The sequence below is a fragment of the Delphinapterus leucas genome, chromosome 1, assembly GCF_059928025.1.
Source record: "Delphinapterus leucas isolate spDelLeu-1000000601 "Yukka" chromosome 1, BTC_Dleu_Yukka2, whole genome shotgun sequence".
Taxonomy (NCBI): Eukaryota; Metazoa; Chordata; class Mammalia; order Artiodactyla; family Monodontidae; genus Delphinapterus; species Delphinapterus leucas.
Window position 1 is genome coordinate 70,448,421 of NC_143129.1, and position 17,889 is coordinate 70,466,309.

General features: G+C 42.9%; 1 protein-coding gene across 7 annotated transcripts in view; it reads right to left on the reverse strand.

The window, feature by feature from the left end:
* Nucleotides 1-17,889, reverse strand: part of PBX1 (PBX homeobox 1) — a 279,800-nt gene that overhangs the window by 34,312 nt on the left and 227,599 nt on the right. For 5 of the 7 annotated variants that reach the window (XM_089911842.1, XM_089911879.1, XM_089911883.1 and 2 more), the window contains 4 exons: nt 13,601-13,791; nt 9,088-9,150; nt 5,459-5,594; nt 224-383 (listed from right to left, as the gene is read on the reverse strand). In XM_089911842.1, coding sequence (XP_089767968.1) covers nt 224-383; nt 5,459-5,594; nt 9,088-9,150; nt 13,601-13,791 — 550 coding nt within the window. The remainder of the gene's footprint in view (nt 1-223; nt 384-5,458; nt 5,595-9,087; nt 9,151-13,600; nt 13,792-17,889) is intronic. The other 2 variants (XM_030760576.2, XM_022563270.2) reach the window with 1 other exon arrangement.

Sequence of the window (17,889 nt, forward strand, 5' to 3'; positions counted from 1 at the left end):
ACACATTAGTGCAAACCCTCAGACAAGTCCATCTTATAAACAGCAAAACACACTGCTTTTTGGAAATGAAAAGAAAAACCCAAAGTCGCATCAACAGTAAAACAGACAATCAAATACGTAAATCAACCCATCCATAGCCTAAAGAATTAAAAGAAAACCCCAGTGTAGGAAAAGCACATATAAAAATGGAGAACATTTCCCCCAATTCAAAGAAAAAACTAACCAGCTGAATTGGGAGTTGACGGTGAGTTAGCTTGGCTTCCATGGGCTGACACATTGGTAGCAGTGACAGCTGTTTTGGCAGCATAAATATTGGCTTCCTCTTGAAATTTACCTATGTTCTTCTTGTACCGGATTCGTTTATTTCCAAACCAGTTTGATACCTAGAGAGGTTTAAAAGAAGACGAGAAAGTTACCAAGTTCATCCTGCACAAATATCACAGAGGAAAAGGAAGAGCTTATGAGAGGGTTGAAGAGGTAGGCTAATTGGTCTCATCCTAGCTCTGATTCTGCAACATCAATTAAAAGATCTGAAGGAAGGGCTTGGAGAGGAGCAACTACATAAAATGAGATTCTCTTGCCTAATATAACACAGTCTAGCAAAACCACTGTGACAAAGGTTTTTCTAGGGAGGAGCTGCTCATTTAACTAGGACCCTTGTAGTTTAGGGCAAGCATTTTAAATCTGCTTACCTCTTAAGTATAGGACACTAAAATAAACCTAGCATTTCAGGAGAAATGCCTGTTACTTACCAATGCTAAAGCTGACTTTGGGCAATCAAAATATACAGACCTTTAAATATTCAAAGAAATCTATATCAACATATGGGTGCTTTCATGGATGGATTAATTTCACATTTTTATTAGTTAAATAACTTTAATATGGACTAGATTCTTAGCTGCATTGTACTACTGACCTTAGGATCAATATAATTCAATCCAATAAATTTCACTAAGTATTTTGTGCAAAGCTTGGTGTTATCTACATGAGGAAAAACTGAAGCCTAGCACTGATTATTCCTTTGAATTCCAGGCTTTAAATGTTAACACCAATACACAAAATAAACGTAATTTACTTTCATTTGTTAACCTATTTCCTTCATGTGGCTCACAGCGGCTGTCCTGGCTTGATTCTATGCCTGTTCTCTTTATACCAAGACCTCTGCCAGACACAAGTGGAGACACAGTGAAATTCAAGTTTTACTCCCATAATCCTGCCTTAGGAAGCAGAGTTTTATACCCCATATTTCAGATGTGATTTCAAACTAAAATATTGTGGTTTTATACAATTACAAAACAAACCATGAATTTGGTGAGAGAAGGAGAAGTTGGTAACACATGTACCATAGCTTACATGTAATTTAATTTACCCCAACAATGGCAGATAAAGAAAATTCTTGCAAAACTACACTTATTTTTAAAGTGCATTAGCTAAATTTAAAAATCTTATAAGGCTATCCCTCATAGACCTATACAGCTCACACTGAAGCAGAAATGCCAAGCCTCTGTAATAAAAATCAAAACATGGCATTGCAACATTAGTAAACAAGAGAGAAAAAAACTCAAGAGAAAATGCTTTATTTATTGTAAATGCTGGTGCCTACAGAAAGAGAGTTATACTGGAAGAGGAAGGGCATTTCTGGGTCCATTCAGGGGCCACTGCCTATCTAATTTCACTCCCAAACTCATGCTTTTCTTGATGTAACTTTCACTATTCATAGGAATCAATCATCATTGTGGTTGGGTTTTGACTTCTAAGTGGAACAGAGAGAGAGGAAAAGAGGCAGGGAGATTTTTTTCTGGGGTAACTGGATGAGCTGGAAGAAAGAGGGAAAGATGAAGGAAGTTTGGAACGACTTTTGAGGAGGAAAGAAAATGCCTGTGCTCTAATAAATTGGCTACATGAGAGGAGGTGAGAAGGAAGAGGGTGGAGAAGGGACCGGTCCTGGGATGATTCCTTTCTACAGGAGAATAGATGCTCATGCAGGGAAGACGCTGGGTCAGTTCAGGCATTTCCTGCATCGTCCACTAGGGGGATGTCCTATGCCCTGAACAATGTACAGAATCGGTGCTTTCATTAATTAACTCACTGTTCAACAATCATTGACAAGGTCTACTATGTGCTAGGCACTAGGGATACAGAGATGACTGACTTACTCCGAGACAGATAATGCAGAAGGAATCACTGATTCTCCGGGGAAAGTTTGGTTCACATTTTGAACATTAAGTTTGAAGAGCCCGTGGGCAGAGCCATGGTGAAGTCCAGTGGGAAGTAAGATATATGAGTTTGGCATTCCAGGAGAGAAGTCTCATGGGGATATTTAAAGAGAAGTATATTTGCAGCTGTGAGCACGGAGGGGGCCACTCCAACTCACTGTGTAGAACAGTGCTTTTCAAAGTCAAGTGTGCATGGAGGGCTTATGAAGACAGATCCCTAGCATCCTCTCCTTTCCACCAGAGATTCTGATTCAGGACTGGGGTGAGACCCAAGAAATTTTTTTTAAATTGAAGTATAGTTGATTTACAACATCGTGTTAGGTTTAGGTGTACAGCACAGTGATTCAGTTACATATATATATATATATATATATATATATACACACACACACAAATATATACGTATATTCTTTTTCAGATTTATTTTTCTCTTATAGGTTATTACAAAATATTGAGTATAGTTCCCTGTGCTATACAGTAAGACCCAAGAGTTTACATTTCTAACAAGCTCCCAGCTGATGCTGCCTTCTGTGGATCACACTCCAAGCAGTACTCCAAGCATTAGAATAGAGGAAGGGCTGTTCTGGGATCAAAGGAGAGGATGGTCAATAGATGGGTTTCTGTGTCTGAGCATATTTTGGTTTGGGAATCACAGGAGGACTCACTAGTAAGTGGATTTTAAAAGAATATGTGTCTTAAAAAATAATTAAGGACGATGGGCTAGGATATGATGAGATGGGGGCTAATGAAAGAACAATACTTTTAGGATAGGTAGAGATGGCAGATTCTCTAAGAAGACTGAGCAGGAGTGGCCCAAGAGGAAGGAGGAAACTCCAGAGAGAACAATGTCAAGAAAGCCAAAGTAGGAGAATTTCAAGATGGAGGGTGATTATTAACCACCACAACAACAAAAACCCCAAAACAGGGCTTCCCTGGTGGCACAGGGACACCTGCCAATGCAGGGGACACGGGTTCGAACCCTCGTCCAGGACGATCCCACATGCTGCGGAGCAACTAAGCCCGTGAGCCACAACTACTGAGCCTGTGCTCTAGAGCCCGCGAGCCACAACTACTGAAGCCCACGTGCCTAGAGCCCATGCTCTGCAACAAGAGAAGCCACCGCAATGAGAAGCCCACGCACCGCAACAAGGAGTAGCCCCCGCTTGCCGCAACTAGAGGAAGCCTGTGTCCAGCAACAAAGACCCAACTCAGCCAAAAATAAATAAATAAATTTAGTTTAAAAAAAACCCAAAGCAACAAACAAACAAACAAACAAAAAAAAAACAAGAAAGATACAGTCAAAGGCATCTCCTAGATTTGAGAACTAGAGATAGAGGGAGATTTAATATATCATGTGGTCCAACCAACCATGACTGGAGATGGGGCAACTAAGACCCAAATAGAAAGAGTGAGTTCCTAAAATCCCACGGTTGACTCAGCATAAACATGCTCCTAGCAAATGCTCGTTCTACGATATCATGTTGTCTCCCACTGGAACTTGTGTGGCAATGGTAGAACAGTCTGGTTATTGTTGGGAGGAAGTGATGTGATGGGGAAGGAAGAACGGTATCGCCCTGGGATGGATAGGGGAAAGAGAAAGGTGATACAATAGATGTAAATAATCATTTTAATGGACACACTATTTGCACCCTGGATTTCCATAACGAAGGATGTGAAGGTTGCTGGAATAGGCCAAGATTCCATTTTTTATTCACATACAATACAGACTAGATCCTGAAGAGTTCATTCTATTTTCAATAGGGATTTGGAATTCCAAATCCCAGAATTTGAATTCAAACAATATAGCGAGTTTCAACTTTAGCAGCAGAAGATCCCATGACCGAAATTCACTGTTTGGGGGTTAGTGATATGGTTTATACCTGGAAACATGCAGCAAGCACCACAAAACATCAGTTCTCTTTACTTGTGGACAATGGGTCTAGATTTGGACAAGAATGGTTAGAAACCTAGATAACAATCAGGCCACCTGAATTAGACCACCGATGTTCTGCTTTCCCAGGGTTGCCAAGACTGGCAACGACCTTCCGCTGGGTCCAAGTACCTGAGGAAGGTCCAGGTTAAAAAGGAGACGATTCTTTCTGCCTTGTCTGAAAGGTGGTTTCCAAGGCTGCTGCAAAAATCACACATAGAGTGCTGGGGAGAGCCCGGCAATCTCTTCATTGCAGATCCCCTGTGTGGAGTTCTTTATTTTGACTAGACCCAATTCTGCTTAGCTAAACACAGGTTGATGGGATCAGCACCCGGCGGGGAGTAGCAGAAGCCAGGATTCAGCTCAAGGAAGTACAGATGCTCAGTTTATACAAAACAGCGTCTACTCCATTTACAAAATGTTAAGTGAAGTTTTTCACTAAAGTAGGCCTCTTCTCCCCAACTTCCCCCTCCCCCTTGCCCTTTTTGGAAACACTAGTACATTTGATTCTCTTGCACGTGACATAATTCTGAGGAAAGCTTTCTCTGAGAGATTTCTTGACTATCCCTACTGGTCTCAACTAGAGACTGGTGGTGGTATTTGAGGTTCAGACCGAGTAAGAAGTTTGGATGGATCCTTTGTGTAGACAAAATGTAGATACATATAAAACTTGCTGACCTTTCTACTTCATATTAATGCTGAACACTCCAGGTCCATAAAAATTTTATGTCACGTACCTTTCCACGTCAATAGGCACCTGTTACGGCTATTGCTCTTTGGGGGAAGGGGGCACTCAGTGACATTTTGTGCAATCATTCCAATGCAAGCATAGTGACACGTTAAAATTCCTACACTCCATCAGTTACAGAGTGAGGACATCAAGAGAGGACGTCTGAGTCCCTTTCATTTAAAAGTTCCATTCACTGACTCTTAAAGTTCCTGGGTTGGGCAAAAAAATGGGCCAAGGAATTGAGTATGCTTGAGAAAATAACATGAGAAATTCAGATGGCTTTCCAAGTACATGTAGAATTCTTCACCCATTTGAAGCAACGGAGAGCTCAGAGGGAAGAACCCTGTCCCTGTTTTTACACTGTACTTAGTCTTCTCCTACTTCTGCTGGCTCCTCTCAAGTTTTTCCAGGTACTGCCTTGGAAACTCTCTTATGCACATCATGTGCTGACCTTGCCATTTTAAGGCTTAAGTTGATGGAACTTACAAGGCATGAAAGTTCAGGAAAGCAAGACCTCCAAGACTCTGCACTGTGACTCCACCAGGGCCAGGCTATGGGCTGAGCCCTTTGAGGGCTTCTTACCTGGGACACTGTGATACCACACTTCTTGGCTAACTCCTCTTTGGCTTCCTCACTGGGGTAGGGGTTGCTGAGATGGGAATAGAAATATTCATTCAGGATTTCCGTCGCTTGCTTGTTGAAATTCCGTCTCTTCCGCCTTCATAAAGAGAAAGGAAACAACAACGACAACGGAAAAAAAAAAAGTTCACACCAAATACATATAAAAAGGGAGAGGAGAGGATCTACGTCCGGGAGAAGACCCTTTTTTGAGTGAAAAGTGAACAAGAGGAGATTTGAGCGAAGGGGTTGGATGCTGAAAGCGTTCTTTAAATACTTCATTGTGTACTGTCGGGACACTAAGCAGAAGAACAAACACATGTATTATACAAATATTTATACAGAGTGGTGAGGGGCATGAAGTTTCAAAATTCCACCATCTTGGTTTTGAACCCTGGCCCAGCTGAATACCAGCTGGGTGATTTGGGATGCCTCTCCGAACTTCAGCTTCTTCAAATGACAGTCAAAAGAGTCAAACTGACCTCACGGGGTGACAGGGAGAAATCAGGTCATACATAGAGAGGACTCAGCACAGTGCCTGGTACATGACAAATACTAGAACTTACTGGGGATTCTTCCTACCAGGTTCCAGGCCTTGGGCCATACCCCCTCAGAGCCATCAATTCAAATTATTCACTTTTCACAACTAGCGAGGTAGCTATGGCTATTCCCATTTACCAATGAAGAACTGAGTTCAAAGGTCACTCAACTAGTAGGTTATAGGGCCAAAGTATCAATTCAGGTCTGCCTGACTACAAAACCCAGCCTCTTTTTTGTATACAGATTGCCTCCTGGCAATTACACAGAGACTCTGTAGCCATAAGTTAAAAATAAGTTGTCTGGACTTCCCTGGTGGCACAGTGGTTAAGACTCCATGCTCCCAATGCAGGGGGCCCATGTTTGATCCCTGGTCAGGGAACTAGATCCCACATGCATGCTGCAACTAAGGAGCCCATGTGCCGCAACAAAGGAGCCCGTGAGCCACAACTAAGGAGCCCCCCTGCTGCAACTAAGGAGACTGCCTGCCTCAACTAAGACCCATAGCATCCAAATTAATAAATAAATATTTTTTAAGAAGTTATTTTCTCTCTGTTCTATCCCCATATAGGTGCATGCAACATTTTTAAAAGGCATGGGGAAGGGGGGCGAGAATGGATGGAAATTAACCCCCTGACTACTTGACCTCCCTTGAAAGGAGAAAAGCAGCACTTTCTAAGCAGGAACAGCTGCTAAATGGTAAAACATAAGCCCACAGAAATCTTTTTAATATACAGGTTGCTAAAATGAAGAAAACCACTTTTTGAATAAAAGCATTTTTCTTCTTAAAAGAAAAAGTGCTAATTGAACTAATTTAAAGTGAGAATCACTTTGTTGCCTCCTCCCTGCTAAGGCCTGAGGATAGCTGGGGTTTGCTTAGGGATGCCTGGCTCCTTGCAGATGCCGGCTGGCCCTCCTTGAGGGGGTGGGGTCTCTATCTTTAAATTAGCTCCATTAGCACTTCTGCCTTTCTAGCTTTTATCAAAGGCTTTTCCTTATGGGGAAAAAAAATTTCCAGAACATCCCTGGTTATGCCAGGATATTGAATTTTCTGATTTAAGCCAACAGAAAGCACCAATCGCCTTGCTAGACAGGAAATTCAGCTAATATTGTATTTTCCGGGTCCCACTTGGATTAATTAACATAATAAAGTGCCTGATTTTACCGGACGAACACCATCTGTCCATAGGTATTAACCACATCTGCCCAGATTATGCCAAGCCCAAGTCACCCTCCCAAATCATGCTGAGTTTCTGGGTCACCCAGCATCAGAAATTGGGCAGATTGGATTAAAAGGCCCAACTAAAAAGGAGGCGTGTATTAAGAGCTCTTGCATGATGGGAATTTGAGGATGGTAGCCGAGTGGCTAACCCGGTCTCCAAGCTAGTCTTTGGATAACCTCTGGCTTCCTCTTGGCCTAAAGAAAACAGTTGTTTTAGGCCTGGGGAAGTGGCCCCTGAAGGCTCCCCTAATTGGGAGTTGTTTGCATTAGCATTACAGTGTATTTCTTGGGACTCTTCCAACTGAGCTCATAGGAAGCCTCTCTGGAATGAGCTGGGGTGCAGGGATGGTGCAGACAGCTGTTCCCGGCTCTCTCCTCCTGGTGACGTGCAATCTTCCTTTAGGTGGTCTCATCTACTCAGATGGATGCACTTATCACCTTGTGCAGTGGCTGTCTCAATCTAGGGCCTTTGAAGCCCCAGAAGTAGGGTTTTGCAGAATTTCAAGAAACCCAGTAAAAATAATATAATTCTGACGATAAGGTTATTTGAACTAAGACACCTGGTTTCTTTGCTTTGGCTGCAAGCGTTTTCAGCTCGGTGAGTTAACATGTGTTATTTCAAGCCAACCAAAAGCTCTGATCATCAGTTATCCAGGTAAACTTAAGAAATGTGGAAGTTGATTAAATTTTAGGGATGGAACCTTTCAAATCACAGTGACTCGAGAGTGTGGAGTGTAGGCGCTGTGCACATATGTTGCTAACCACCAAATGTGTTATCTCTGACCAAATGCCTCTCCTAAAAGCCAACACCCCATTTACTACTGCATACCCCAGACACTTCCAACAAACTCTGTGTTTCTAAGGCTAGTATCACATTTCACCCAAACCAGCTCCATTTTCTTTTCTTTCCATATTATATAATGGCATCACCATCGATACAGAGTTCATTGTATTTGCTAATTTGTTCGTCCATTCGTTTGTTTATTCCTTCAAGTATTTGAGTACCTAGCATGCGTCAGCATCTGGGAGCGATTCTCCATTCTTCTTGTTCTCTTACTGGATAAACACTCTCTGTCCATAGGTATTAACCACATCTGTCCAGATTATGCCAAGCCTAAGCCACTTTCCCAAATCATGCTGAGTTTCTGGGTCACCCAGCACCAGAAATTGGGCAGATTGGATTCAAAAGCCCCACTAAAAAGGAGGCGTGTGTTAAAAGCTCTTGCATAATGGGAATTTGAGGAAGGTAGGCCCCAGAGCAAGTCTTACCAGTTCTATTTTTCAAATCTATCCCTTTTGTTCCATCCTTAGTGTCATTGCTATTTTTGAAATGGGTTTAGAGGAGCCACAGTCTGTCATATAATGGTCTTAGTAGTGTTGTCCAACAGCACTTTCTGCAATGAGGAAAATAAATGTTCTCTGTTCTCCAATATAGCAGCCATCAGCTGCATGTGGCTACCGAGTGGCTGAAACATGGCTCATATAACTGGAGTGCTAAAGTTTTAAATTTTATTTACTTTAATTTTAATTAATTTAAATTTAAAATCAAGAAGCCACAGACTAGACAGTGCAACTCCATACTGATGCTTTCCCTAAATCATGGCCAAGCAACCCTCCTAGAAGGAGAGCATGGACTCACGGCCCTGGTGCACACCATCAAAAGCACGAAATGGCTCCAAAACCTCCTGCTGTAGTCTATTCCATCACATACCAATGTTTATCTTAAAATAAGAATATTTTCCTCCAAATATTTGAGTAAAATGGGGAAGGTTTTTCATACTTATTCTGTATTTCCCCAGTTTGAGAAGCACACACCTCAACAGTGGTCTCCTACCGTTTCTTTGAATTCAGCTCATCTTCAAGAAAATCACTAGAGGAATTCCTCCAAACCATGGATCTGATCATGAAAATAATAATAATAATAATGATAAATAATATATAATAGACTGAACCTTACTATATTATAGCTGAATTACGGTGTGAATACTATGTTCCAGACACTATACTTTTTTAATATATTATCTTATTTATTCTTGTATAGAATTATCCCCATTTTAGAAACACAAAAACTGAGTCTTAGGGAGGATAAGCCACTTACCCCGGGTCAGAAAGGTAGTCAGGGTTGTAGCAAGAATCTGAATCCAAGAAGTGCAACTTGAGAACTTACACTATAAATTACTATATTCCCTCCTTAAACAGCTCAGAGTTTCTGCTGCTTCATAGGACCAAGTTGAAATCTTTGCTGGTACGGTTAAGGTCTTTCAGTGGATCTAGCCCCTCCCTAGTGTCTCATTTCCCTCCAGTCCTACACATGCTCTACATAATTTCATCCAGCTACATCATATGCTTCTCCACTCCCCAAAGACACTCACGGCGTTCACGTCCCCTTGCCTTTTCATACCACCCTGTGTACTTCTCTCCAGCAGCATTTGCCACAAGTTTACATGTGTCTTCCCAACTAAACAGCAAATCCTCAAGGGGAGGAGCCATGTTTCACACATATTTGAAACCCCGCTGCCCAACGCATAGTATGCATTCCAGTAAGTAATGCCTGTTGGAGTTGAATTATGTTGTTTACTTTGCTTCTGTGATTCCTTCTATTTGTTAAACATCACACTCCTCTGAGACTCAGCACTGTCTGCCTCTCCCTGATTTTCGATTCTCTCTCCCCTTTGGGTAAACTTGGCAGATGTACTTCCTGTGATCATGCGCAGTTTTATGCTGTTATAAGAGCACCTGTCCCAGGAGGACCCACATTTACATGCATTTTTTCATCTTTGTTATTCCAGTGGCTAATGTAGCATTTGACAGAGAGTAAAAACTCAGAGAAGTAAATAAATCTAAATACAGTGCCAGTTTGGCCAGACCTTATTGGATGTCCTTTCCTCTTTCTTACCGTCCCCTTTGCTAATCATTTTAGGTAACTCCATCTACCAGGGTGAAGTGCAGAGGTGTACTTCCAACCATGTGTTTAGGTTCTTATTGTTCTCTCTAGCAAGATGTTATTTTTAAAAAACAAGATAAAATTACTGTATTGCTAGAAAACCATTAAAAGGGTTTACAAGTTCTCTCTCTCAAAGAATTATTGTAGTCCTGACAATAAGCTTACCAAGTTTTACAGCACAATGCTTGATATAAAGCTGAAATAATAAATGTTGAGTGAATGAATGAATGAGTGGAATTTTTAAGTTAAACTTTTCTGGCACTATAAGGAAGACAAAAAGGATATGACTTGGGGCTTCCCTGGTGGCGCACTGGTTGAGAGTATGCCTGCCGATGCAGGGGACACGGGTTCGTGCCCGGGTCCGGGAAGATCCCACATGCCGCGGAGCGGCTGCGCCCGTGAGCCATGGCCGCTGAGCCTGCGCGTCCGGAGCCTGTGCTCCGCAACGGGAGAGGCCGCAACAGTGAGAGGCCCGCGTACAGCAAAAAAAAAAAAAAAAAAAGGATATGACTTGAGTGGACAAAACCTGGCCCAAATGCTCAGCTGGGGAGTGTGGAAGGCAGAATCCTAAGAAGATATGTAAGATTCCACCCTAGGGTACATCTCTTTCCCTTGAGTGTATGTGTTGTGTTGAGTGTATGTGTTGGGGGGTGTATGTGTTGGGGGGCACTGTGAAAATAACAGGATATCATTGCTGTGATTAAGTTACCAATCAGTTGACTTTGCGTTAATGAAATGGGAGATGAGGTTAAATCCTTAAAATGGTGACATTCTCCAGGAAGAAAGCAAGCAGACAACTTGTAAGCTGCCTATGGAGAGGGCAGCTTCTAGGATCTGGGGACTTCAGTTCTACAATCACAAGGAACTGAATTATGCCCCTACTGGAATGAGCTTCAGATAAGAGCGTGGCCTCAGCTGACCCCTGGATTGCAGCTTTGTGAGACCAGAGCAGAGAACCCAGGTTAGCCTGCCCAGGCTCCTGAACAGCAGAAACTGTGAGATAATAACTTTGCGTTGTTCTAAGCTGCTAACTTTGTGGTAATCTGTTCTTCAGCAACGCAAAATACAGGGAATGTTACACAGCAAAGCAGTAACATTCAATTCTGCATACCCATTACATTACGAAGACTAACCCTGTTACTAAATCAAGTCCTCCTTGCATTTCGTCTTCCAAGAAATCTTTTCCGTTGAAGCCCTGCCCATCCAATGCATGGTTGAGAGAAGCACATGAACATGAGCAGTGAATGTGTCTTTCTTAGTAAAGTGTGTTTAGCCAGCTTTCCCAATTATAGATAGCACGAGAAGCAATGATATTAGCTACCGCAATCAGGAAGTCCAGGCAAACGTTTATTTTTGAGATGGAAAAACCATTTGCTTAGCCTTGGGTTGGCACTTGGGGTCATATTTTTTCAGCGATACTAAATATACATACCTCTAAGTAAATGCTAATAACAAAGACAAAAGGTTAGTTGTTTTAGTTTTGAGCCTTGGCTCAGAGGCAACGATTCAAAGGTTGCAGCCAAAGCAAGAAAGAGACCCTCTCTTACAGTGACTGTCCTTCTGGTGCCAACTGGAACAATCTAGGCAAAGGCTGGTGGAAGTGAAAGGAACTGTGTACAAAGCTCGCCTAGTTTCGCGTCTTTTAGAGTCTGACCTTCTGCTGGCCACAGCAGAGTTACTGAGAGAAGAAATCCTATGAGAAAATGATTCTGCTCCTCCCTTCTCTCTGATTTCTTTCTTGAAAAGAACCCAGTCTGGGCCCAATTTTTCTTTTTTTTTTTTCAGTATCTGCCAACATAAATGCCAACTCCAGCATTTTAACGAGGGGAGTTACCATGGGGATGTAAACAACACATGCAGAGTGGCAGCGGCCACAGCACAGGGGAGAGACCCAGACACAGGCCACCAGTCACTTGCACTTTGTACCGTGCGGAACGGCCTGCTTTAAAGAAGCCAGGCTGGCAGCAGGCCACGGGGCGAGGGCGATGCACGGCGGGGGGGGCGGGGGTCCTGCTTCAGAGGGCCTGTGCATTCCCCCACTCATCACCATGCTCTGCTGGGAGCAGCTCTCTTCATTTGTACTTTCTCTTGACTTACTCTATGGAATTCTATTAGCCCAGAGATACAGTTTGCTAGCTGGCGTTCTTATTTCATATTCCACGTGACCCAAAACACAATGAATAAAAGGGAGTTTAGGAGGTGCCAGGGAGTTTTAAAGAGGTCTGTGAACTGTAAAGACCACACTTGTGAAGAGAGAGAAAAGTACAGGTAAGAGAGCTGAATACTACATGATTTCCGGGGTGAAAAAATTTAAAAAGCAGAGCATTTGGGTGTCTGAATGAAAAGGAACAAAACTACAGATTATTAAATGGTATATGACCCTGACATACCTAATGTTTCAATAATAAAAATCATAGGTTGGGATTATATTCAGGAATTGAAACAATGAATGATGAAATCTGCATTTATAGAAGATGGCTAATTTAAGATGAACTGTAGATCACAAAGGATATCCACACTCTGAAAACTTATTTATTAGATCAATTATCAACACACTCCCCTAGAGTAGATGAAAGATATGATATCACCATTTTACAGGCTGGATAACAGAAGCCAAAGAACTCAAAGGGATTTGTACAAATCCATTGGTCTAGAGGGTAGGAGGACCAAGAACTGATTATTTGTTCTATAGTCTCAGTTTTTGTCGTAAAGGACCTTTCTATCCGTGATTTCAACTGAATTCTTTGACCTCACAAATTAGGTCACAAGTTAATGTCAGATAGAAAACATCAAATCTTGATTGAAAATCTGGCCCATATCAGACCAGTCCCTTGCCCCTCTACGCCCAAGGGACCATGTCTTCTTCATCTTTTCATCTCTGTGCCCCTAAAACTCAGCCCAGAGTAGGACACATGGTAATCTAGTTATAAATATTTGTTGACTCGAACTGGGTGCCCTCTCTGCCTACATATACTGTGGCAAAGATTCCCAGCTCTCAATCAGAACTTTCTGGGAGAAAATATGTCATTGCACTATCTAGTAAGACCTGTATGGGCCCATAGTTACAAACTATTCCTGTGAAAGAGACACCTAGTGGTATGAAAACAAAAAGTCCTGCTTTTTCTGTCCCTGTAGCTAAGTCATCCTTGCTTCTCATGAAGAGTGAGTAAGCAGCGGCCATAAAAAATACCCCCTCCCATGACACGTTTTCCTGGAGCCGTATAAAACCAATGGTCATCCACCCTCTCAGCACTCCTTTCCCTGACCTAAGAACATTTCTCAGGCTACCACTTGGCTTAGCCTTGAACATGATGACGACGGAGTCTTTGGAGAGGGCCAGCCGTGGATTCCAACCCTGGATCAGTGGGTTCTCCCAAAGGACAGATCCCTCCTGGGGACTCACCGCGCATCCAGAAACCGGGAACGCAGGATCATGACGGCCTCACACGTGCTTTGCTTCAGCTGCATCTGGATGGAGCTGAACTTGCGGTGGATGATACTGACCATCCGCTCGATCTCCTTCGGGGAGATGGGCCTGGTCCGGCTTTGCTCTCGCAGGAGATTCATCACGTGGGTGGTGAACTCATTACAGGCCTAGAACGGCAGGATGACACACGTGGAGTGTGGGGAGGGTCCAAGCCTCAGCACACTTGACGTGAGGCTGTGTAGGTCTTTTGCTAGAGACGTGCGCAGGTAAGGAAAGTGGGCTAGTCTGTGGCATTTTGTCAAATCGGAAAAAATAAATGATGCCTGGAAATCCCTTTCAGCCCATTTGATTATAATTTTGGGCCATGCTGTGGATTTTTTTTAAGGGAAAAGAAAATTCTTACGTATTTTTCAAAATCAATTATTTTTCATGACTTTACTACTATGAAAGATGAGAACATGGACACTAGTATAAAACACACTTCACAACCCTTCACCCCAACGTTAACAGTCAAAGAGAGTTTGGGGCCAAATATAGCATGAACTTTCTGTCTTGCCCTTATCTCTGATATGTTAAAGCTTCCAAATATTCAATTCAGCATAAACAGCCCGAAGAGTGGAATCATGGACTTAAAAGCTCTGATAACTCTTCTGGGAGATTTCTCATCCATCTATTTCTACTTCTACTTTTATCGTAAGGACTCCCTCCTATGCCGGTCTTCCGAAGATCTGCTATGTCTATAACACAAAGGGAATAGGTTAAAAAAAAAAACAAAAACAGCATCCAAATATGAATTAGAGGATTCAGGAGTTATCCCTGCAGAAAGGAAAACTCTCAGGTTAGAGACCAACATACTCTCAGCTCTGGAAGTGAAACTGGAGAGCATTTTTCCCACCTCCTTATTTTACAGTTGGGAAAACTGTGGCTCCAAGAGATGAAGGGCCCACAGCAAAAAACAGCAGCTGAGGCAGGACCTGAACACATCCTCATCCAGGCCAGGGTGTCTGTTCTTTCCCAGACCCTGAATCTGCTCCTCAGAGCACCACTGCCCTTTCTCTTAGTTACTATTACTTATCATCTCGGTAGTCGGGTTTTATTAGTGAACATTCAATAAAATATCTACTCACAGGTTAACTCACAGTAATGTTGTAAAACTGTATAAGATTGTTAACAAAAAAAGGCAACTTGATGCTGTGAGACTTGAAGAACTAAGGACTCAAAGGGTTCAACTTAATATTAACAGTGGAAACACGCCCATTGAGGCTAACACTGCATTGCCCTTGTTTTTTACAGCACCAAGCCCTTCCTAGCTGGCAATTATGCAGTAACAATAACATATTTACAGTTCATTTCTCCAAGAAATCCTTCGAGGTCGGCTGGCCAGAGATACAAAGGCAGATGCATCCACTGGGCTGTGTCTACACTGGGGGCTGGGAGGCCTGGGTTTTGACCTGCCTCCGTGAGTATGAGGGTAAATCCTTTCACTACTCAGTACTTCGTTTTATTTGTCCGAGAGTGGATTTAATCATTCCTAACCCTTCAGCAAGGCTAGCAGTGCCCATGCTCTCGTGCAGTGACCTGCAGATGGAGTAAATCACTCACATGAACGTAGCAGTGGGCTAAGAGCACAGACTGCCTGCGTTCAGATCCTGCGCTGGAACTCACTTCGCTCTGGGGCCTCGGTTAGTTATGTAAGATCCCTGTATCTCGTCTTCCCTATTTGTGAAATGGGGATGACAGTACCTCAAAGGGTGTGGTAAGGACTACATGAGTTACTCTCTGTGTCTGGCCATATAAATTGTGTCATTATTATCTCTTCAAAGTACAGAGAACTTGGAAACCCAGCATAGGATCACGATTGGGCAAACCTCTCCAGGCTTCAGTCTGCCCCGCGGTAAAACTAAAGGGGGTCACAAATACCTTCTTTCTAGGCTGCAGGCATATGCTGCAGACAAAATCCACAGAAGATGAGGTCCAAGAGCAGTTTGCTCTTACTAAGAAAACTGCTACCTAAACACAAGATCTTAGTATAAGCTTCATCTCTCCCCAACCTCAACAAGGGAGGGAGATAAAACCTGGCAGCGAGTTGGCGGCAAGTCTATGAGAAGTCGGGGTGGGGCGTGGTGAGGGGAGGCACGGCAGGCATCCTAAGTGGCCTTCCGGAGAAACGCTTCATCCCCCGCTGGGCTGCAGCCTCCTCCCTCTTGATGGGGGCTCACAGGGAGGAGGGACTGGATGTGAAGGAGGTACTGTCAAGTGCACTTGCTCTCTGCTGGGGAGCCACAGTGCTCGGCTAATAATGATGTGCTTCATTACGGTGAATAAAAATACTCACAATACCTGATGCTTATTTAGGGCATTGGATCCCGGGCCCCTTTCTGCTCTGCCCCAAACAGACAGTGGAGTCTTTTCACCCACTGCTGAGGTGCAGCAAGACAGCTGCTCAACAGCTGCTCGGGAACACACAACAGACAGTGCAGAGGAGTTCCAAGTCCATTTTAGACAGACAGAACACAGTGATCCAGATTTTTCCAGGACCTGAACTACCCACGTCTCCTCCTCAGTTCCCCCAAGCTCGGCACCTTCACAAGCTGTGCTGCTCCCATGTAGCCAGGCGCTCCTGATGGAATTGGGAAGCGTGGGGATGACAATCGTTAATTAAATAGGACCCTCGCCGGCTGAAGGTTTCTGTGACAGAGGAGACTCTGCTGCAGACTGTCCGAAAGATGGTACACCTCCTGGAGCTACCCCTCCAGCTGCCCCCAGAAAGCGGACGCTTTCTGAAAGGAGACGTCCCAAGTTCCAGGGCAAAGGCCCTTCTGGGAGCAGCCTACCCAAGAGAAGTTCTCTTAGAAAATCCTGCTTGAGTTTAAGCAATTTAATCCTAGACTTGAAGCCTCCTTCCTGCACTTCTCTTCAGCCCACCTTCTTCTCTTACTGCTTCAAACTGGATTTGGCTGCCAATTTCAGCAACGAATGTGACTGGGATTTTAAGACTTTCTTGGCTGTGAGTGGACCTGACCCACCTGGGTTCGGCCTTAGAGACAGCCTTGTCAATGCCCTGGCAGCATTATTCACAAAAACTGAAAAGTGAAGAACTCTGCAAAACTACAAGAGTATCGCTTTTTAGAATAGCACTTGGAACAAAATTCAGGTTTCTGGATATCACGGTTTTATCTATTAGAATATGCTAGCTCTTAAATACCTTAGCTTCCAACATGATCTGCTGAAAAAGTGTTTTACCAGCCCCTTTTAATGAAGAAAACAATTTCCTTCTTTTCTTTTGAATGAAAGTCTCTAGAAGCCTTCTTTATCTAATAACCTCAGGGTGAAACAATGGCTGACTCATGTTGGGGTTTTTTTAGGGGGGGGAGTGGGGGATGGGGGAGTAGGGTTATGGTAGCTACTTACTGGAAAGCTAATTGATCCTCTGGTTATCTACCATCACCAAACTAAAATCAAAACAAAACAAACCAAAACAACAGAATCAACTCTTAAATAGTCAGTTTGGTAGCCATCTAGGTACTACTGAAACAGAGACTGACATTTTTACTAAGGTTTCCTATTTTTAAGAAATCTCCCGCAAGGAATGCTTACAGAAAAAAATGAAGAAGATCTATCTCTCAGACATACTAGCTAGAAGGTTAATGGCATAATTTCCTTATAATATGCTATTTACTATAATTAACAATACAACTAATATTAATAAATTATTAAGCACATAGAATATGTTAAACAGTATTCAGTTCTTACCCAGAAAATGCCCAAAGAAATAAGGAAATGATTTTTTAGTGTTTTTTAAGAATAACAAATACAGACTACTACTACATTTACCTAATTTGCTCTGTACTGATGGAGCTTTTCCTTAAGCTCCCAATTTCCAGCATGATTATTATTTAGAATAGGTAGGTATCTATGAGAAGTTTCTGAAGAAGAATAGTTTTTTTATCACTAGCCTCTCTTAGAGAGCATCAATCTAGTCCATGAAAGTAACAGAGAGGTCAAGCCGGTTACTTCATTGTCTACAGACGTCCACACTTGTTCCATATTAAGTGCGGCTGGCTGGGTATTGTTCCAATAAGAGCCCTTGGGCCAAGGGTCAAAATCTGGCTTCCAGGGCCAACTCTGTCCCTCCTTTGGATGTGTGACCCAGATACATCACCTAACCTCTTTGACCTCCAGTTCCTCAGCTGTATCGAAATGGAGATGATGGCAGTACCTGTCTGGAGGACCCAGCCTTAAAATTACCTTGAGGAACAAGTGCA